This window comes from Abramis brama, assembly GCF_963993115.1.
Source record: "Abramis brama genome assembly, chromosome: 4".
NCBI lineage: Eukaryota > Metazoa > Chordata > Actinopteri > Cypriniformes > Leuciscidae > Abramis > Abramis brama.
In genome coordinates this window covers 14,432,273-14,455,540 of record NC_139966.1, presented here as the reverse complement: position 1 = coordinate 14,455,540, position 23,268 = coordinate 14,432,273, and the positions used below count along the sequence as shown (strand labels likewise).

The 23,268-nt window shown below is 39.7% G+C and overlaps 1 protein-coding gene across 1 annotated transcript in view; it reads right to left on the bottom strand.

Moving 5' to 3' along the window:
• The window catches only part of LOC311081638 (NLR family CARD domain-containing protein 3-like), a gene marked incomplete at its 5' end in the record, with an annotated part of 124,778 nt that extends 102,006 nt beyond the window's left edge, over positions 1 to 22,772 (bottom strand). The window contains one exon of the mRNA XM_084112228.1: positions 22,517 to 22,772. Within this exon, the coding sequence (XP_083968354.1) occupies positions 22,517 to 22,772 (256 nt within the window). The remainder of the gene's footprint in view (positions 1 to 22,516) is intronic.
• Positions 22,773 to 23,268: the final 496 nt, after the last annotated feature.

The following is a 23,268-nucleotide window of genomic DNA, read 5'->3' as shown; positions in this document are numbered from 1 at the left end:
GTCATGTATAAATGAGGCAATAGAAGCGTTACTCCGTTTCGGTTCTTTATTCACAACTGCGCCACATCTAGCGGCATGAACGAACACTGTGTTGACAATACCGTATATCTTTTATTAGCTACGCATGCCACAAACAGGCATACGTTGCTCTATATATTACCGTATATAGCCTAACAGATTCTCAAGCTATCATTACATCTTCCCATTTTCAAATATTATTCTGTAACACGTGAGAACGTCACAACAACAAACACCAATAAAGATAATAAACAAACATCTGTCAGTCTCTTCTTTTCTTGTCTTTTAAACATCTTATTCAACAATTGTTTAGAACTTAAATCTTCGTTATAATCATGAATGACTATCTATGGATTCCGGGTAGACTACTGGTCACCCACATAGAAGCCGAGGATTATTCTGCCTCACGTGGCAGTCTATGTACTAACTATGAAATCTTTCATGTATCCAGGCTGTTTAACAACTCTTCCTTTACGCGTAACAACCTTTTTAGGTTGTTCTGGAACTTCTTGTTCTACGTTTTGATCCTGATTACTTGGATATTGTTCAGCTTGTGCCAGTTCCTCATCCACACTTTTCTCTTCATCGGAATCACGTTGGCATGAAGCTGGATTGAGGAAGCGTAGATGCTTTCTGTTTCTTCTCAAGTCTCCATTCTCTGTGCAAATTATGTAAGATCTTGGTGTTGTGTGTTTACATACAACCGTAGCAGTCTTGTTCCATCCTTTCTCATTGTCCGTTTTGACTGTAACAGGATCTCCAGGTTTGAGTTCAGGCAATGGTCGACAACCATGACGTCTGTCATAATAAAGCTTGTTATTAGCTTTCGCCATATTGTCGGTTTCTCTCACCTTTGAAAAATCAGGCCACTCAGGCATCAGTTTCTTTTCCAGAACAGGAACCGGTGTTCTCAACTGACGTCCAAGCATCAACTGCGCAGGGCTGTATCCTGTGGCTTGGATGGGAGTAACTCTGTAAGCTAGAAGAGCTAGAAAAGGATCTTCTTGCCTGAGAATGTGCTTTGCGGTTCTCACTGCTCTTTCAGCCTCACCATTTGACTGTGGAAAATACGGACTCGTGGTGACGTGGTGAAACTTGTAAGCTGTTGCAAAATCCTGAAACTGTTGACCAACGAATTGCGGACCATTGTCAGTAACAAGAGTATCAGGACAACCCCATCTGGCAAACATGTTGCTCAATCGTAATACCACCGTCTTCCCTGACATATCTGGAAGATAGGCAATGTCAATGAATCTAGAAAAATAGTCAACCACTACAAGGTAGTTTTTTTTGTTGACTTCGCAAATGTCAGCTGCAATTCTCACCCAAGGTGCGTCTGGTAATGGGGTATTCATCAGAGGTTCTCTGTGTTGTGCTGGCTTATTTATTCGACAGAAAGCACAGTTCTCTATAGATACCTGGATCTCCTTGCTAATCCCAGGCCACCAAACACTTTGTTTTGCACGCTCTCTACACTTGACGATCCTCATGTGACCATCATGAAGTTTCCTCTTGACCTCAGCTCTCATGACACTTGGAATAACGATCCTGTCACTGTAAATCAGAAGATCATCACACACAGACAGCATATCCTTCACAGCAAAGTAAGGCTTGACGTGCTCTGGAACTTGTGAAGGATACTTTGACCATCCCTGTCTAACGTACTTTATCACCACTTGCAACTCAGGATCAGTCTTTGTGCTTTCAATGACCTCGTTCAGTCGTGAACATGACATTGGCCAGGCAGCTCTAGTGGACTCCTCCAAGGCCGTAATGTCATTCATAAGCTCCACTGAATCCAGATGTGGTGTCGAAGATGGATGTCTAGAAAGAGCATCAGCTACAACCAGTGATTTCCCTGGCACATATTCAGCTTTAGCATTGAACCTCATCAGTCGAATCAAGAGTCGCTGGCATCTCAAAGGAACCATGTCAATTTCCTTGCTGTTGATGAGCGGAATCAACGGTTTATGATCCGTGTGAATTACAAAACTGTCCAGACCGTACAAGTACTTGGAAAATCTTTCACAAGCCCACACCACACTGAGACATTCTTTTTCAATCTGTGCGTATTTTGTTTCGGTGTTGGTTAAGGTACGCGAACAGTAAGCTACAGGTCTCAAGCATCCATCATGCTGCTGGAAGAGGACTCCTCCTAGTCCATAACTGCTAGCGTCTGCACTTACAATGGTTGGTTTGTTCACGTCAAAGAAAGAAAGAACTGGTGCTTCAGTCATGAGCTCTTTGACTCTTGTGAGCGCTCGTTCCTGTGCATGACTCCAAGTCCAAACTGTATCAGCTTTAAGGAGATCATTAAGTGGGCGGGTTATTTCAGCCAAACCAGGTAGGTATCGACCTAGATAATGAACCATTCCTAAAATCCTCTTTACTTCTGTCACGTTCTGTGGAGGTTGAATATTCAGTATGGCCTCAACCTTTTTCTCATCTGGTCTGACTCCACGAGCATCAATGATATGACCCAGAAATTGTATCTGTGTTTGCCTCAGCAGACATTTGTCATCATTGAGTTTCAATCCCGCATCAGAAAGTGTCTTCAAGACCCTCTTTAAACGACAATCGTGAACCTCTGGCGTTTCCCCGTAGATGATTATGTCATCCATGTATGCTGCTGTACCTTCATAGTCTCTTAAGAGGTTATTCATCTCTCTTTGAAATATCTCTGGTGCACTGGAGATTCCGAAAGGAAGCCTATGAAAGAAATACCTCCCAAACGGTGTTATAAATGTCGTGAATTTAGCACTCTCCCTCTCCAGAGGAATTTGCCAAAATCCGCTCGCTGCATCTAGTAGTGAAAACATTGTTGCACCTGACAACTGGGGAAGTATATCATCGAGGGTTGGTAGAATATACCTTTCACGTTCAACTGCTTGATTTAAACGATTTAGGCCTACACATATTCTCACCTGGCCATTCTTCCTAGGCACAGGCACCATCGGCGCACACCATTCAGTAGGCTCTGTAATTTCTTCAATCACGCCACACTTCACCATTCTGTCTAGTTCAGCTTTCACCTTAGAAAGTAAGGGAACCGACACTCTCCTGGCTGTCGTAATGGCATATGGGGCTGCGTCTGCTTTCAGCTTGATTTTCACAGGAGCGGTTTTCAAAAGTCCAACCGACTGAACTAACCCCAGGGCAGCAGAAACTTCTCGACTCAGCAAATTATTAACAGACTGACCTGCTATGACAAAAACAGTAAAGCAGTACTTGTTTCCCTTGTGGTGCGTGCTTGTCTCAAATCTCCCTGAACTTCTCAATTTCCCTCCTGGACAATCCAGCGCTGCATTCACGAACATTAAGTTAGGCCTTGTGTTGAGAGCTTTATAAGTTTGTTCCGATATGACACTAATGTCTGCACCAGTGTCTATCTTAAACTCCACTTCCGTATCTTGAATCCTCAAGGTTATGGACCATGCGTCACTTGAGTCCTTTACTGTGATTGCTCCAAGGAAAAATGAATCTTCGTGCTCTTCATGCACTACATTTACATCACTAACATGTAGAGTACGAAACACAATAGCATAATGGCCTCTCTTACCACACTTTCGACACTCTGCTCTTCTCGCTGGGCAGTTGACGCTCTTTGGATGTTGTTTGCCACAACGCATGCATTTCCCCACAATTGGGTCATTTGATCGTGTGTTTTTCTGGCTATTTGTTCTCTGTGTCCATTTTCTCTCTATGCTTTCTGGCTTGAACGCTCCTTTTGGTCGAAATGATGCACTGTGCTTCCTCCGTACGACTTCATTCAATGCTGAAGAGCTAGTCTGTTCGGAAACGTGACTTTTTATCTGTTCCGATTGCCGTGCGTGCCTACATGCTCTCTCAAGCGATAAGTCAGACATCATTTGTAATCTTTGGGACATATCTTTATCCAGAACACCAATCACCAGTCTGTCTCTTATATTTTCACTTTTAGCTTCTCCAAATGCGCATGTTTCAGCCAGTTCGTGTAAGCTACGAATGAATTCTTCCACGCTTTCACCTTGCTTTTGAACACGCTGATAAAATCTCGCCCGTTCATGTATCACGTTGACTTTAGGCACAAAGTAATTGTTCAACTTCTCTAAAACTATGTCGTACCTATTCTCGTCGCCATCCGCTGCATACACAAATGTACTGACGATGTGTTCTGCCTCCTTCCCGAGAGAATACAAAAGTGTACAAACTTGAACTTCTCCCGACTCTTTGTCCAGCTTCGTGGCTATTCGGAATCTGTGGAAACGCTGCTTCCATTCAGGCCAGAGCTCGGGATGACTGAAGTCAAAACATTCGGGTGGAGAAAACTTTGCCATGTTGTCACGTTGACTTCTGACACCATGTAATGTTAGGATGTCATGTATAAATGAGGCAATAGAAGCGTTGCTCCGTTTCGGTTCTTTATTCACAACTGCGCCACATCTAGCGGCATGAACGAACACTGTGTTGACTCAATACCGTATATCTTTTATTAGCTACGCATGCCACAAACAGGCATACGTTGCTCTATATATTACCGTATATAGCCTAACAGATTCTCAAGCTATCATTACACAGTACAGGCCAAAAGTTTGGAAACATTACTATTTTTAATGTTTTTGAAAGAAGTTTCTTCTGCTCATCAAGCCTGCATTTATTTGATCAAAAATACAGAAAAAAATTTAATATTGTGATATATTATTACAATTTAAAATAATTGGTTTTCAATTTAATATACTTTAAATTATCATTTATTTCTGTGATGCAAAGCTGAATTTTCAGGATCATTACTCCAGTCTATCACATAGAAATCATTCTAATATGATGATTCATTATTTTTTCATAACCTGTGATACTTTTTTAGGATACTTTGATGAATAAAAAAAATAAATAAAAAAAAAATAGAAAAAGTTTAAAGTTTAAACTTTTAGATAAAATTTTTTGTTTAAAAATAGAAATCTTTTGTAACAACAATATACACTACTGGTCAGTAATTTGGGGTCAGTAATTTTTTTTCTTTCTTTTTTGAAATAAATTAATACTTTTATTCAGCAAGGATGAGTTAAATTGATAAAAAGTGATAGTAAAGAAGATTTATATTATTAGAAAATATTTTTTTATTTTGAATAAATGCAGTTCTTTTTAACCTTTTATTCATCAAATATATTAGGCAGCAGAACTGTTTCCAACACTCATAATAAATCAGAATATTAGAATGATTTCTAAAGGATCATGTGATAGACTGGAGTAATGTTACCTTTTTCCCCCCTACGTTAAAGGTGAACGAAGTAACTTTTTTACCTTAACCGAACAGCTTCGGAGTCATTGGAATAGTTATATGACTTTTTTCGGGTTGAATGGTGGTCATCTCGCACCCCCCAAGTGCCTGTGAGCCGAAAAACCACCTTTGCAACTTTGAGCCGGCGGGCCAACGACCTCAGCGTCAGGAAGTATCGCGTGATATCAGGTCTCGCGATGTAACGAATTGCTTTACGGCAAAAAAATCTGCTAAAATGCTGTCATTATTGCGCTCCCTCACGCTGTTCGAACCCGAATGAAGAAGACGTTTTAAAGAATGTCCCATCTGCTTTGATGTCATTGATCTACTAGCCTCTGGTATCTGAGAGTCGCCAAGGAGTTTTTGTCAAATATATATATATGTGTGTATATATATATATATATATATATATATATGTATATGTATATGTATATGTATGTATGTATATACCGGTATATATGTATGTGTATATACAGTACGTGTATGAAAGCTGTTGACACTTCTGTATGAATACACAAAAACATATAATTGCCTGGAGTTTTTGCCCAAACTTCAAAGGCCTGTTTTAAATGATTAAAACTAGAGGCATATCTTAACTTTAAGATTACTTTTGTAATGGAAAATTTTTATTTTCATTGATCTTCAGTAATATAAATCACATGTTTCTATTGTTTGTATTGTGGTATGTGAACGGGAAATATATGTGTGTGTATACCTGTGGAAGTGCAGGAGTGAGACACTTTGGGAACAGCTGGGAAGGGACCTTTGACCCTTGTATTTACTTTTGGTGGTCTTAAGCATCAGCTATTGATGAATAGAAGGATATGTGACAATGTGTCCCTTATCTTGGAATGTGCATGGGGAAAAGAAACCGGCTTAAAAAGACCTTGAGACTAGTATAAAGGCGGCCCAGCTCTTCCTGACTTTTGTCTCACTCATTCTACAGCATAACTTCTGTGCGGTGACTGGGCCTTCTTGCAAGAATAAATACTTTTAAAAGACAATTTGATTCAGAGTGTCTCTTACGCAGTGATGATGATTTAATAGAATTTTTTAGCCACAACACTTTTTATCATGTAAACTACTTATATACAGCATGTTAGATGTGTGAGGGGAACAGTCGCATCGCAGCAGAGTTTGCTGCACATCATAAATCAAATTACATGACAGACCGTGGTCGGAGGTGACAGACACCGGAAAAGATGACAGAATGGACGATATTTGTCTGTATTTGCAGTAAACAAGTAATGTCGTAGTTCTGTCGTCAGTTAAGCCATGAAGTAACCAAAAAGCTGATTAAAGCTGCGTCAAAACTGCATGCATATATTTGTTATATATGCGCCCAGGGCCTAAACCTAACTTTTTGCCACACCTGCCAATGGCCGGTGACTTAAGAAAATATTTTTTACCAGTCATGACACAAAAACATGCAGTTATGACACCTAAATTTTAGATGCTTGTGTAAATTCACAATCCTCTATTCCAATTTTGATACCACAGCTAAAACTACTAGCTTAACTAATACAAATTTTAATAGCAACATTTTTACAAGTAAACAGTCAGTAATAAAATAATAACTAACAATCAAATTAAAAGCAAAAGGACATATAAATATAATACATAATGAAATAGACAGTCTTCAGGCATGACAGTTTTCAGGTACCGAAATTGACAAAAGTGTTCATTTAATGTATATCTTTTTTTTTTTTTTTACATTCTCTTTATTACATTTTTTACATTGGCACAAAGAAAAACTCCAACAAAATTCACTTTGCAGATACAGTGTGCAGTAATATTCTGGGGTTAAGGTTCAATTATTGCTGTTTTATTAAAATAATTAATAAAGGGTTTCCATACTACATAAAAAATATCAGTCTTCTTTTTTAAGGAAAATGTAATCTTTTCGAGTTGAAGGTGGTGCATAACATCTCTAAATCAGGGCAGAGCAGTGAGGTGGATTTTTTTGTTTCCAGTTGAGCAAAATCAATCTACGTGCTAAGATTGTGACAACTCCAAGCACAATACACTGTTTTTTAGATAGCTCCACATTGTCACTACTGACACCAAAAACAGCAATAACTGGGTCTGGGTCTAGTGGTTTTTTTTAAATCATTTTGAGTGAATTTGTCCATTCAAGCACAGGAGGCGAAAGAGAGCTCAACATCTGTGAGAGACGTGGCTTTCAGGTCACGCGCTTCTGATGTTAAACTTCCCACACAGCGTGTGAGTAATAAATTCCCTTTCGCGTGTTCCAGCGCTTGAATATTTACATTGGAAAGACAAATGCAGCACTGACCCATTAACTGTACAGAGCGTTGTTCACGTTCATGTTGTTACAACATTGCATTGTTAGAAATCAACACTCGCCAACGCCGATTTTTACTCTCATTTGGTGCTTGACAAGTGTTAAATTTAGGCCCTGTATGTGCCACATGTCTCTGGACTAAAATATTCTGCTATGTGAGATCACAATATAAGGCACCAGCTGATATGTCATTTTTTAATGCACAAATAAATGTGAGCACTGTGCATTTGTAATAGAAGATAGGCGCTAATTTTACATTAATTTGTAAAGTTCAAACAAAAATGTATCATTTAAATGCATAAAATAACTAATTTTTAATTTTGGCAAATATGTGCTGTTGACTTCCGCCCATATTAACATTCTTGCACATGGGGATTTAAAAGAGAATACATTTTTCCGCCCTTTGTACTGAGTTTAATTTAGGTATAATAGAACTGTTTGAGAAAGTGTGTGAAATAGACTGAAACATGAAATACATGTTGAAATATGAAATATAGGAAGGTAAGCAACCTTTCAGTGCTAATTAAATATGTGTACGTGTAATATAAAATTAACTAGATGTACCGCATGGCGGTACAAAATATGACCGCCGCTCAGGCCTGCACTGGCTTTCCACAAAAAGAAATGACGTGGAGCAATTTGGCTGTATTGCGTGTTTATGTATATACCTAAAAGAAGTAGTAGTATGTGCATGTCTGTCTGTGTGTGTGTGTATGTGTGTGTGTTTGTGTATGTGTGTGTCTGTGTGTGTGTGTGTGTGTCTGTGCGTGTATGTATGCGTGCGTACATGTGTGTGCGCGTGTGTGTTTGTGTGTGTGTCTGTGCATGTGGATTTGTATGTGTGTGTGTGTCTGTGCGTGTGGATGTCAGTGTGTGTGCATGCTTGCGTTTGTTTGTATTCCTGCATGTGTGTGTGTGACAGTTAGGGTTGCCAACTTCAGAAAAGGAAAATGCGGGACAATCGTGGTTAGGAAAATGAGGGACACTCAAAATATTTGTACTGTATCACACAGTGTACGTCATTTCAGTGTCTGCAGTTAAGTTTGTGTTTAAAAGGTTATCAGACATAAACACATTTGTATTGCTTAACCTATTTATGTATTTAATTCTAAAAATAATTTTAATGTCATACATGAAAAAAGTCACATTACAAACAAACCATAGTTCAAAATAACAGCATTTATCTAAAATAGAAAGCTTTTTTAACATTATACACTAGGCTTACAGTTCAAAAGTTTGGGGTTAGTAAGATTATTTTTTGGGAAAAAAAATAAAGTAATTGCCTACTTTTATTCAGCAAGGATGCATTACATTAATCAAAAGTGACAGTTAAGATAATGTTATAAAAGCTTTCTATGTACTTTCTAAAAGCTTTAAAACATTAATAATAATCAGAAATGTTTTTTGAGCATATTATTCCCTCAGGTAGATTACATGTTTTCTTGCGTGGCTGGATGTTAGACTCATGAACAATAATCACGTTGTTTGCATTCGCCAAAATTGATTAGCCGAAATCAAAACGTGGACAGTGAAGGAAATTACCGTTAGCGCGAGACGAGTCCGGCTTGAAGCGGAAGCGACCAGACGGCAGAGGATGTTCGCAAATCAAACAATGATTTGTCTCAAAACAGTGATTAAAAAAAGCTGTGATTGGATGATGACAGGTGTCGGTGATCATTCTCAAGTGTCGTGGTCAGCACTGCTGCTGTTGCTGTTGTATCAGTCAGTGGTTTATCAGCTTGTCAAAAAACGGGACACGGGAGGTCACGCAAGGGACAAATAAATTAGGCCCAAAATGCGGGACGTCCCGCCTAATTCGGGACAGTTGGCAACCTTAGTGACAGTATCATCCTAAACCAGCAACCCTTCGCTCAACACCACCATCTACAGGCCGATGAGTGTACAGTCACTAAATGTGCACATAAATGAATTTATTTTATACCCCCCCATGGATGAAATTCTACGAAACTTAGCATACCCCCAGAGGATGTCAAGTTAATCATACACATGAAATATGGTGCAGTTCTGAACATCTCAACTGAAGATAGGGGCGATTAAAGCAGAATAATATTGCATTTTCATTTTTTATGGGAGGGGCGCAAATCACAAATGAGTGATTATGGGCTAGGTTGATGTGGGCCCTTAAGAGCAACATACCATAAAAATTTCTTCATCCTCGGTGCCACGGTTCAGGTAGTTATTTAGGAAAAACTGCATTTTTTGGGTTTGGGGGGGCCCAGCGTGGGGGGGGGGAGTGGCCCCCGGGGACCAAACGAAATTTTTCCGTAAAAGTCTAGTGGGGCTACATGCCCACCAAATTTCATGTTCCCCGGTGTTTCGGTGTCCCTGGTATCGTTGACGAAAAATTCACGGGGGCCCCAGCGCGGGGGGGGAAGTGGCCCCCGGGGACCAAACGAAATTTTTCCGTAAAAGTCTAGTAGACCAACATACCATAAAAAATTCTTCATCCTCGGTGCCACGGTTCAGGTAGTTATTTAGGAAAAACTGCATTTTTTGGGTTTGGGGGGGCCCAGCGCGGGGGGGGAGTGGCCCCCGGGGACCAAACGAAATTTTTCCGTAAAAGTCTAGTGGGGCTACATGCCCTCCAAATTTCATGTTCCCCGGTGTTTCGGTGTCCCTGGTATCGTTGACGAAAAATTCACGGGGGCCCCAGCGCGGGGGGGTAAGTGGCCCCCGGGGACCAAACGAAATTTTTCCGTAAAAGTCTAGTAGACCAACATACCATAAAAAATTCTTCATCCTCGGTGCCACGGTTCAGGTAGTTATTTAGGAAAAACTGCATTTTTTGGGTTTGGGGGGGCCCAGCGCGGGGGGGGAGTGGCCCCCGGGGACCAAACGAAATTTTTCCATAAAAGTCTAGTGGGGCTACATGCCCACCAAATTTCATGTTCCCCGGTGTTTCGGTGTCCCTGGTATCGTTGACGAAAAAATTCAGTAGATGACGGAAAAAAAAAAAAAAAAAAACTTTGACAATCCCTATATGACCGCTTTCGCTAGCTATGCTAGCGGCGGTCATAATGAGTGTTTACACTGTAATATAATGAATATTAGAAGAATGTTTAGACCAGTGTTTACTGTGAAATACACTGCGTTAGTGAATATCTGCTCAAACTTGGATGTTTATATTCTGCTAAACAATAATAGTGACAAGTTTCATAGTGAGGAGCGTCAGTGTGATCAGAATAGCTTGATCGCTAGAGTGAATGCTGCTCCATCTCTGCAAGCACTGTGAGTTTGAGTCACTTATGATGTGCATTTGAAAAGCAAAAAGCGCCAAATATTACATGTTTTTACTCCGAACTCACTTCATAACATCAGTCGAGTGTTTGAAATAATTTCCATTTGGGATCTGAAGTGGCTTCTCATTGCAGAATGAGGCAGACAGTATATTATTTTGAAGTACTCTTTGTGTAATAAAATTTATGTCGATTAGCATTGCATCATCTCAGTATTTCCATAAGAATAAAGTATATTACTTTGTTCTTATGGAAATACCTGAGATGGTTTGTGATTATAAATTTAAGAATCTGTTTAAGATCTGCTGATCTTACATCGAGCCAGCTACTGTTTATACTAGGGGTAGGCAAGTAAGTTTGGTATCGGGCCAAAAAAAATAAAATAAAATTTGCTGTTACTCTGTGTTAAATCCTGTAGTAGGACAGTCATTAACAAAAAGCCACATTTCTGTGGCGGTGTCAGGGTTTTACACTGGATAAATTGATAAAGCAGTAGTGACACGTAGCAAGTATCTTCATTCACCAACTTGCACAAGATACAGACCGCCTTGGTAAAAAGTTGCTAAAACACACATATGTGGGAGATGCGGAATAGATAAAAATAACTCAAAATATTAAAAGGACTTTAATAAGCCCATTAATGGCATTTGAGTCATGCTTTTAACGAACTATGTTTTATTTCCTCTTACCATATTGTGAATAATAAATGTGTATCATTTTAATTAGCTTGTTACACAATGGAGCCTAACTTATTGTAATAATTATTTGACGTAGCCTACTTTTTCCACTCAGAATTATTCCTTGGCATCCTTACATACTAAACTGCATTTTTTTTTAAATGTATTGTTTGCATGCTGGAGGTATGTTATTATGTCGTGTGCAGAGTGATGTTAACATTTAAGCTGGTGAGAGAAAATGGCACTATCAAAGAGTCTAAAGAGGAAAGTTGGCAGCGAAAATAGGTGTGTCTTATCTGCAACGAAGTTGTCGCTGTTTGCAAAGTTTTGAAAGGACTGGCGGCTACTGACAAGTCGATGAATGCTATTATTGCCTCTGTGAAACAGTTACCCCTATATGCGAGGTCCGTTACCCAGTGCATAGATGCGCTGTCGGATGCTGTGCAGGAAGTTATGATCAGTGGTCTCAATCAGGCCAACTACTTTTCCCTAGCCATTGATGAGAGCACTGACAACACTGATGTAGCCCAGATGTGCGTCTATGTTAGATACTTTGATGGAAAGGAGTTCAGGGAAGAGCTGTTTTCTCTTATTCCATTAGAAGGGCACACGACTGGGGACATTATATTTATAAAAGTGGAAGAGTTGTTTAAGCTGCATTCATGGTCATTTGGGAAGGTTAACCTAATCGTGACAGACGGGGCTCCTGCGACGGTGGGAAATCACAGAGGTCTGGTAAGCAAAGTGAAGGAGATCGCCCCCCCCAAATACATGAACTGCATTGCCTCATCCACCAGAGTGTCCTTTGCACCAGGCTTAGCGGTTAGCAAAAGGAAGTTATGGATAAAGTGATGCGAGTCATTAATTTTGTCAGGGGAACATCAAGCACACAGCATCGTCTTTTCCGACAACTTGTTGCTGAGTCAGGAGAGGCCACTTACGAAGACTTGCTGCTACACAATGACGTGCGCTAGTTAAGCAAAGGAAACGCGTTGAGCCGCTTCTGGATGAGGTCAAGGTGTTCCTTAAATTAAGCAAAATGAGGGTAGCAGCTGATCACCTTGCCCTCCTGGAAGATGAAAATTTCATGTCTAATGTTGCATTTTTAGCAGATACATTTGGCAACCTAAATCAGCTTATCTGCAGCTACAAGGGAAAGGCAAAACCATAGCGGACATGGTTGAAAAACTGGAATCATTCTTGAGGAAGCTGGAGTTGTTGAAATCAGATATATCAACTGGCTGGCTGCTACATTTCAGTACACTAAAAACACTGGGAGAAGTGACAGAGCTGATGGTGGACCTTCATCTACGGGCCAACTTCACTTCTAGGTTTGAGGACTACTCTATCCCAAAGGATATTATTGCTTTTGTGCGTGACCCTCTCACAGTCCGACCAGGAGACTTCTCCTCCCTGCACTGTCAGAAATAGGGTTACAGTAGGAATCCATTTCTGTCCTCCAAGGTACAATCTACACTAATGTACCCCATAGGGCTTATTATTGGACCTCAAGGTACATATATGTACCTTTTTGAGGGTCAAAAGGCATTAAAAGGTACATATATGTACCCTTGAGGGTACAGCCCCAGTGACAAGCCATTGTACCCCTAAAGGTACAATTATGTACTTTATTTTCTGAGAGTGTGGTGAAAAAAACGATCCCCTTGTTGGACGAGGCAGCATTTCAGATAGAGTTAACTGATTTCCAAACAACTTCCCTGGTCATTCATGCGCTCAGAAGTGCGGAGTCTGTGAGTGCCTTTTGGGTGGCATGCTCAGAAGAGTACAGCACAATCAAAACACTCGCATTTTATGTGCTGACAATGTTCCCTTCCACCTATACATGCGAGTCAACCTTCTCATCAATGAATGCGATAAAGACACATGAGAGAAATGACTGACGCATAAAAACCTGGAGAACTGTCTGTGGATTAAAGTGACATCCATATCACCCAACATCCAAAAAATCATGACTGATGGAAGATGCCAGTTTTCAAATTAGCCCAAATAGCCAAAATGTATTTTGAACGTAGTTACTCAATTTAATCTAACTTTAATTAATGTAGCCTACTCATGTTTACTCTGTCATTTCAGGAGTATAAGCATTTGCACCCCCAGCTGTTCTGCATCCATGATCAAGAAATTAGTTGTTTGCTGATTGTCTTGTCAATCTAATTTGACAAAAAAGAAATAACTTTGTTATTGTTCACATGTTGGTGCTGAGGCCCTGCGTTATAAGCAAACATTTCAATGGTTCACTGTTAGTTTTTTCATACCACACATTTCATGACTGCTATTTTAGAGGTGTGTCTAGCGATCCACAGACTCTTTTGAATGTCTTTCAAAACTTTTTAAATTAAAAGCTCTCAATTAATTTCAAGATAAAACATTGCTGCAAAAATGTTCTCATACTTTTATTTTGAAAGCAAAATCACTAACAACGAAGTGATTGTGAGTAACAATTGCAGTCATGACAGATCTATTTCAGAACCAGCCACTATCAAAATAATCTGGCTGCGGACACGGGCCAGATATTATTGCTGGTGGGCCAGTGTACACACAGGGCTCCAGACTAACTTTTCCACTGGTTGCACTGGTGCTACCAACTTTCTCAGTTGGTCGCACCAGCATATGATTTGGTCGCACCTTTTTTTTTTTTTTTTTTTTTTGCTACATGCCATGGGATTAATCAATGCATGCTGATGAATAGTGGTCTTAATCTGCATACCCTAGTTTTGCACTGATGTAAAAAGACTGACAGTGACACAAGACCTCATGTTAGCAAAATGTTTAATTCTTTTAACTCTCAAAAAAAACTATTAAAAAAACATGTATGTTCTTTAATGTTTGATTATAATTTTACTGTCTTCACATAGGGATGGGAATTGATAAGATTTTATCAATATCAATGCCACTGACGATTCTGCTTATCGATCCAATTCTTTAACGATTCTCTTATCGATTCTTGATAGCACTGTGTGGAAAAATGTAGTCATATGCTTTTCAAAAAAACAAGTGGCTTTATTTATTTTAAAGCTTAAGCTTGAGTTAGCGAAGTGCACTTTTTATGTAATTTATGTAATAAATAGAACCTTATTGTAAAGTGTTACTGATTAGTTACACCGATTCAGACGTCTCCTGAGTTCACTGTTGGAAAGATCAGTTGTTTTAACCATTCATTAAAATGAATCGGTTCAAAGGAGTCATTAGTTCGCGAATTGGACACGTCATGCACGTTGTGTGACTATCCCAGCAGTTAGGACATGGACATCCAAGATTTCTGTCAACACAGAAAACATTTCATCACTGGATAGTTTTTTTCATTTAATTAAAGTGTTGTTTTATGTCAGCTGAATGTCTGGAACGCTTTTCAGAGAAGATAAGGCAACTTATTAGCACAATTCACACCCAGCGGTAATTCAGGCAAAAAAAAATCTCTTAATGCTCCACATGAAGCTTTGGTCTTCCGAACTTTTACCACCGTGTCGATTTATTTTGATTAATATGTGCGAGGGAGAGAGAGCAAGACAGCGCTTAGTTTGGAGACGGTGAAGTCTTGTTTACACTTTCACCTGGCTCCGAAGAGAGCAGCAATTCATCTACATTACTCACTTTAATCAAACCATCTGCTCTGGCTCCTATAGTAAACCATTTATCTTTACTACCATCATGTTCTGATCTAGTTTTTCGTGACTGGTCTTCTAGGGGTCTCAGTACCATCAAGGACATTTATGGCAAGGCAAGGCAAGGCAAGGCAAGGCAAGTTTATTTATATAGCACATTTCATACACAATGGCAATTCAAAGTGCTTTACATAGAAGAAATTAAAATAATAAAAAGAAATAAGAATAATTAAAACAGTTTAGAAAAATAAAAAATAAATACAGTACAGTACAAACGAACAGCGGCATTCCTTTTATGATATCATTCCTTTTATGATAAAGGAATATTTATATCCTTTTCAGAATTGTCAGAAGTTTGATCTCCCCAAAACACATTTTTCGCTTCTTTTAGATCGGACATTTTGTACAAAATCAGTTTGCCCAGTTTTCTAATCTTCCTCCTGATTCTAAAATGGTCACCCTTCTCTCTCTTAGCTCAGACAGAAAAGGGCTAATTTATGAATAAATAGATTAATTAAATCCTTACCCCTCTATTTCACTCAAAAATACTTGGGAACAAGAGCTGGTGGTCACTATACTTGAAATAGAGTGGGATTATATAATTGATTTAGAACATTCTTACTCTATATGCGCCCGGCACAGTTTGATGCAATGCAAGATTCTTCAGAGTACACTACACCAATGCCAGACTAGCCAAAATATACACAGACAGAAGTGACAGTTGCAATAGGTGGAAACAATCTCCAGCCAATCACACTCACATGCTCTGGTTAGAGAAAAGCAGAGCTGTGTTTCATTTAATTTGTATATATACTAGATGTTGTATCTGCACAAAATTCCAAAACATATATTTTGTAATAAGAAAAGCCGGGTATGTGCACATGCATCACCTCATTGAACCTCACCAAACACAGTCCCATACTACATAAGTTGCAAAACTATTTTACTGATGAAATAGCAGGGCAGCGTGACAACAAATTTCAGTGGTTTTGTATGAGTGTGTCTTTACTCTATGTGTATGCGTTTTTATGGGAGAGCGGGAGAAAGTGAATAAAGTCATTTTGTAACTTGGAAATGGTTTGTGATTTATATCCTATTCTTTGTTATATTTTCTTAGTCTTTGTGCGTTTTGGTTCCTTTGCTGTTATAGGCTGTCAGGACCTCTGAAATAAATGAAATAATTTTGCAAAGTGATATGTAAAGACCTAGAACTACTTTACCTGTGTGTTAACTGGAAATAATTGCACACTTTAGAATTTTCGTCAGCCAATCAGAATGAAGCATTCAGTAGTCTCGTAGCATAACTAGAGTTAAACCTCTGAGTAATGTAGTAATGTAATATATATAATAAAGTGTAACTGGTTTGTAATAAGTAATACTGGTTAAGATTGTAATGCTGTTTTTGTTGTTGCTTAAAACTCTACATACCTGAGTTTATCCAGTCTGTAGTTTGGATGGTTGAGTTTATCAGTGAGCAGCTTGACTCCTGAATCTCCTGGGTGATTGTAGCTCAGATCCAGTTCTCTCAGGTGCGAGGGGTTTGAACTCAGAGCTGAAGATACATATCCACAGCCTTCCTCTGTCACCATACAGCCAGACAATCTACAAAGACATACAGCAACAGTCCACATGACTTTAGTTTGGCAATCAGGCGTTACTATCACACACTGACCTTGGCTGCGTTTCCAAAAAGCATCATAAGCCTAAGTTGATCGTTGAGACTATTAGTGGCAATTGTTCTACGATCAACCTAGGCTTATGATGCTTTTGTGAAACTCATCCCAGTGCAGTTTGTATTTGCAACTGTTATTTTCTATAGACTCAGTCAAAAAAGTGTCTGTGGAAATGTACCAGAGTAAAAATATAACTTTTCTAAATGAAGTTAAGTCGTCAGACACATTTATGATTATTTGCATTATAGAAATATCCATCCATCCATCCATACATCCATCCATCTTCTTCCGCTTATCCAGGGGGGGCGGGCAGCAGTCTAGGCAAAGAAGCCCAGACTTCCCTCTCCCTAGACTCTTCCGGGGGAATACCGAGGCGTTCCCAGGCCAGCCGGGAGACATAATCCCTCCCCGGGAAGGCATCCGGAACAGATGCCCGAGCCACCTCAGCTGGCTCCTCTCGATGAGGAGGAGCAGCGGCTCTACTCTGAGCTCCTCCCGAGTGACCGAGCTCCTCACCCTATCTCTAAGGGAGCGCCCAGCCACCCTGCGGAGAAAGCTTATTTCAGCCGCCTGTATCCGGGATCTTGTCCTTTAGGTGATAACCCACAGCTCATGACCACAGGTGAGAGTAGGAAAGTAGATCGACTGGTGTGATGAGGTTCAGTGTTTGGAAGGAAGAAGACAGAGTCGGCGTGACTGGGACTCGTACGTTTTATTGTGAAAACTCAAAACAATAAACAAAACAAAAGGCGTGCACACAGCGCATTCACCATAGCCTCGCTACAGCACCAAAAACAGTCTCACATTAATACTCTTTCCACAGCTTGTGCTCAACTATTTCCACTTGATCAGCTCAGACTCATTCCACAATGTTGTCGGCCACTCTTTCCACTTGATGATGGCGTACGAGTCCTCAGTCCTTCTCTCTCTCACTCCACAGCGGCTTTTATCAGGTCTCTCCACGCCAATTACTGCAACAAGACACAGGTGTTCGTCTTTTGCACTTGACCTACTTACGCACCGCTCGTCTCCTTTCTCTCTCTCTCCCGTTACAGACCTTGCAGAACCATGCCCCCCTTGCCACAACCGGTAAATCAAGATTTTCCTTGCAGCTTAGCTCCTTCACCACGACAGACCGGTACATCGACCGCGTTACTGCAGAAGCTGCACCGATCCATCTGTCAATCTCCCGTTCCATTCTTCCCTCATTCGTGAACAAGACCCCAAGATACTTGAACTCCTCCACTTGAGGCAGGAACTCTCCACCAAACTGAAGCAGGCAAGCCACCCTTTTCCGACTAAGAGCCATGGCCTCGGACTTTATTATAGAAATATTTATACCTATTTCAGCCTTTCATTAGGTATTTCTTATTTTTAACTGTTAGCAGTAATTTCAATGGACTATTCTGTTTTTTATATTTTATTTTATTGTTTTGAATTGAAAATATATAATCTACATTTAGATAAGAAACATTAACAGTCATACAAATAAGTATCACTGTTGCAGTATAAATAGCACCTGTTGCTATGACAGCAAGTCCAGGATGAACTTCGAAGAACCAAACAATCCAAGATCATGCCAAATCGTCAACAATCAAATCCAGCTAACTGAGTTAGCGATGTACGAAGAACGGGCCCCTGTATTACTAAAAACTTCCAGGCAGGTGTTTTGGAGCTGGGTGGATCTAAACTCTGCAGGGCAGTGACCCTCCAGGAGCTCAGTTTGAGACCACTGATTTACTGTGAACTGAGTCGCTCTGAAACACTGAAAACACAGGATCATGAGTTGCTTGTGTGTAAATGAATACAGTGCCATGCTTCACTCTGAAACACAGAGCATGTCAGTGTTAGGTTTATTTAGTAGTTTTGGCCACTAAAGGCCCTCGTGTTTCCTTTTATTTTCCCACCATCATATCATGTGTTAGTGTTCTTACTTGTGCGTCGTTTCCTGCGAGTAGTAAGTAGCTCTGTTCCAATTTTTTTTTTTTATATATATATTTTGAGCTTTATCAACCTCTTCAGTCTTTGATAAATTACTCTTGTGATTTTCTTTGGATTTATTTGCTCTGTTTGATTTTTTGACATTTGCTTTTTTTATTTTTTTGTTGACATTTTTAGATGTTTTTTAATTTACCTTTTTGGGAAACACTCACCCTCTTGGCTTTTTGTATTGACTCCTTGGAAAAAAATTGGAGTTACAGTTTTGGAATTACTTTATCATTAGCCTTCTACATTCAGCCCTCACAGCCTAGCTCTAACCTTGGTCCTTACAGTCAGAATTTATATATATACAATTACATCACAACATTCACAATTTGTTCTTGTCCTGTTCTTTCAACCATGCATTGTTAGAATTCATGAAAAAAAATCCCAGCCAACTGATAAGTAACACTGTTTCAAGTTAATCGCCATTTGGTGTGTGGTGTTAATTTTGAAACCCGGCTGAGATGCTAAGCATTCACAGCCACTAGATGGCGCTGCTAGCTTGTTCAGTGCTGTCAGAAGCAATCCATGTATGAAATAGAAGCATAAGTCATTTTGCAAATTCAAACTTTATAGTCAATTCCTGTCCCCCCCACCCCAAGCAATATTTTTCCCAGACTTGTGCAGTCCATATGGTTCATACTTCTGTATAAATATGGGGAAAAAAAACACATTCCTGCAAATGTTGTTATGTCTCTTGGGGGTGCTAAGCGGCCGCTTACCTCACTTATTGGTTAAGGGACTTAAGTCAGCCTCTGATTATAGCATAGTTAATTATTTTAAAACCATTCACCTCAGTATCTCCAGCTGACAGTTTGGACTCTTCAGTCCATCAGAAAGAAGCTTCACTCCAGAATCCTGCAGATCATTGTTACTCACGTCCAGCTCTCTCAGAAAGGAGTTTGAGGATTGCAAAACTGAAGACAAACGTTCACAGGACTGAAAAGTGAGATTACAGTACTGTAGCCTGTGTAGAGAACAAAACAAACATCAATAAAGCTAAAACAATTCTCTCTTCATAAAACATCAAACCAGCATTTATATCATCACATAAATTACATTTATTTATTTTTCTGAACAGTCTAGGCCAGCAAGTCACCCATTTAAAATAAAGGCTATTACAAAAGACTAACAGTGTTTTTAAATGAATGTAAAGGAGACTCTTACAGTGCTCTTCTGGTGTTTCTGATCACTGGCAGCAGTGTCATCAGTGCCTCATCAGATCTTCTGTATTTCTGCATTTCAAACATCTCTTGAGTCTCTTCTGACATCAGGAGCACAAACACCAGACCAGACCATTGAGCAGAGGAGAGATTATGTGCTGAAAGATTTCCTGAGCTCAGATTCTTCTGGATTTCCTCCACAAAGTCATCTTTCAGTTCACTCAGACAGTGGAAGAGATTGATGGTCTTCTCTACTGATTTCTCCTTCTCTATTTTCTTTTTGATATAGTTAACTGTGTTTTTCATGTTCTCTGTTCTGAGTTCCAGTCCTGGCAGTAGTCCCTTCAGGTCACTCTGATTGGACTCCAGACCCAGGAGGAACCGGAGGAAAAGGTCCAGGTGTCCATTCTCACTCTGTAAAGCTTTCTTGACTGCAGCCTTATGAAGCTGAAGCAGTGGCTTTTTGGACAGTTTCCATGTCAGTTTTTCTCTCCAGGATTGAAGAAATAGGTCAGCTTTCTCATCTTTGCCCATCATAAACACATAAAGAGCAGCAAGGAATTCCTGCATGCTGAGATGTACGAAGCTGTAAATGTTTCTTGTTGAAACCTTTTCCTCCTGAAACATTCGAGTGCATAACCCAGAGTACAACGACCCTTTTCTGACATCTAGTCCACATTCCTCAAGATCTTCTTTGTAGAAAATCAGGTTTCCTTTCTCCAGCTGTTGAAAGGCCAGTTTCCCAAGCTTCAGAATAATCTGATCAAAAGACTCTGCATTGGCTTTAGGTTCAGAGTCATCACAGTATTTTTCTTCCATCTGTTGCTGCTGAGAAATTAAGAAGCTTGTGTACATCCCTGTGAGAGTTGTGGGAGTTTTGTCATTACTCTCTCGAGCCAGTAGAGGCTGAAGAACAGTGAGAGAGATCCAGCAGAAGACAGGAATATGGCACATGATGTACAGACTCCTGGATTTCTTGATGTGACTGATGAGATTTCCAGCAACCTCAGGACTGCTGTTATTTTTGAAGTATTGCTCTTTCTGCTCATCATTAAATCCTCGCACCTCTGTCACCTGATTAATGTAGTGACGGGGTATCAGACTGGCTGCTGCTGGTCTGGATGTGATCCAGATGAGAGCAGAGGGAACCAGATGTCTCTTGATAAGGTTTATTATTATCTTACTCACTGTTGTTTTTTCATTTACATTTGTAAATGTGTCATCTTCTTTAAAGTTCAAAGTAAAGCGACATTCATCCAGCCCATCAAAGATGAACATAACTTTACCATCACCTTGAGGAAGAGAGGGCAATTCTTCAGGACTACTAAAGAAGTATTTGTTGAGCAGTCCCATGAGACTGTACTCTTCTTTAATCGAATTCAATCTACGGAATGGAAGTGGAAATATGAAGACTATATCCTGATTTTCTGTTCCTTCAGCCCAGTCAAAGATGAATTTATTGACAGAGACAGTTTTTCCCACTCCTGCGATTCCCATTGTCAGCACTTTTCTGTTTCGTCGACCCGTGTCACACTGGACTTTAAACATGTCATTACACTTGATTGGCTTCTCCTTGGCAGTCAATTGGTTGTGATTTGATTCGATCTGTCTCACCTCATGGTCGTTCACTCTTCCTCCAGTCTCATTCCCCACCACATATAAATCAGTGTAGATGTCATTCAGGTATTCCTGATGACCCGTCTCTGAATTACCAACCAATATCTGCTCGTAGTCCTGTTTTAATATGTCCTTCAGTGTGAGGCTGGTCTCTGTGTAATCATGAAGAGTAGCTTCTCTATCGTCTGCAGTTGATCCTTTAAGAAATAGGGAAAATACAGCAAAAAGTAAGTGATTGTGTTTTTCATAAAATCATGCTTCTACTATATTCAAATTAATCACTCTTACTGCAATAGTGTTTACATGCACATCTTACACTGATTATGCTGAAGTTGACAACATAAATGGTGATGACAATGCATTGACTAACACTGACTCGAATGCAATTGGTTTAAATTAAAAATATTCTTAATAACTTCTGATTAATTTCTAAATCCTTCCAGAGCATTCCTTGGATTGTCACTATTGGACTCAGATCAACTTAAGGCCATGCTGACCAAAATAATTAAAAGCTTTTTGATCAAACCATTGACATCTAGCACACCAAACAATAAATAAGACTGTATTAGGGTTAGGTTGGGGTTATTGCAATGACCCTTTATATGTAGATGTTGCTTGTAAACCATTTAACCATTCATAAAAAATGACTACACAGTCTGTTCTAATAAATTTACTTGTATAAGATCTGCTGCTGTTCTTCTTGGCCCTGTAATTGTTGCTTGCTGTTATATTTTCTCATTTCCATGTACAGGCAGTGATTGTTATTTACCCCTGATCTCTTCTGAATGAGCTCCAACCGCAGCAGACGTCTTTATATTGCCTTCAGCCTGACTTGAGTGTGTGTGAGAGAGAGGATCACTCACTGGGAAACATAGACCACACAAACACATCAACAGAGCAAAGTCAGTCAGTCACATTACAGTCACTGTGAATTAAATGTTACCTTGCTTGTGATTGTTCTCCAGCTGCTCAGCCAGATTATTCTGGTTTATCTTCCTCAGGATCTCCACTGTGATCTTCACAGCTTCTTCTGGCCCAAAACGTGATATCATCTTATCCACTATGTCTAAGATATCTGCATTCTCCATTTCAGACTTATATATAAGCTTGTCATTCTTTAAGTGCCATTTAAACTCCTTCAGATGATCTTTTCCAAGGTCCATCAGTGAGTTCTTTAGCAGCTCTTCAACCGACGCCATCGTCCTTTACAGATTCACAGCTGCAAGACAAGAAGAAAAAGATCTGAAGTAGTTTCACTTTTAACATTTGGACGTGAGTGCTCAAATGTTATTTGGATTATAAAATGAAGCTGTAATCGGATCTGGGGTGCGTTTCCCGAAAGCATCGTTAGCCAACTATGGTCGCAAGTTCCCTCGTTACCAATAGAGTTCAATGGACATTGCGATGAACTTGCGACCATAGTTGGCCAACGATGCTTTCGGGAAACGCACCCCAGGACTCTCATCCAAACAAATCTGTTAACCCTCTGGTCCTCTTCGTTTAGGGGTCACACTTGGCTCCTTCATGGTCAAAAGTGACCAAAGCCTTAAAATGTAATATATTTTTGGTCAATAATATTTTTTTGATTATTATTTAGAATTTTGAAAGGATTCTATGGTACTATGTAATAATTATATAATTTTTATGAGCATTTTCTTCCATTAGAATTATTATTATTATTTTTAATAAATGCAA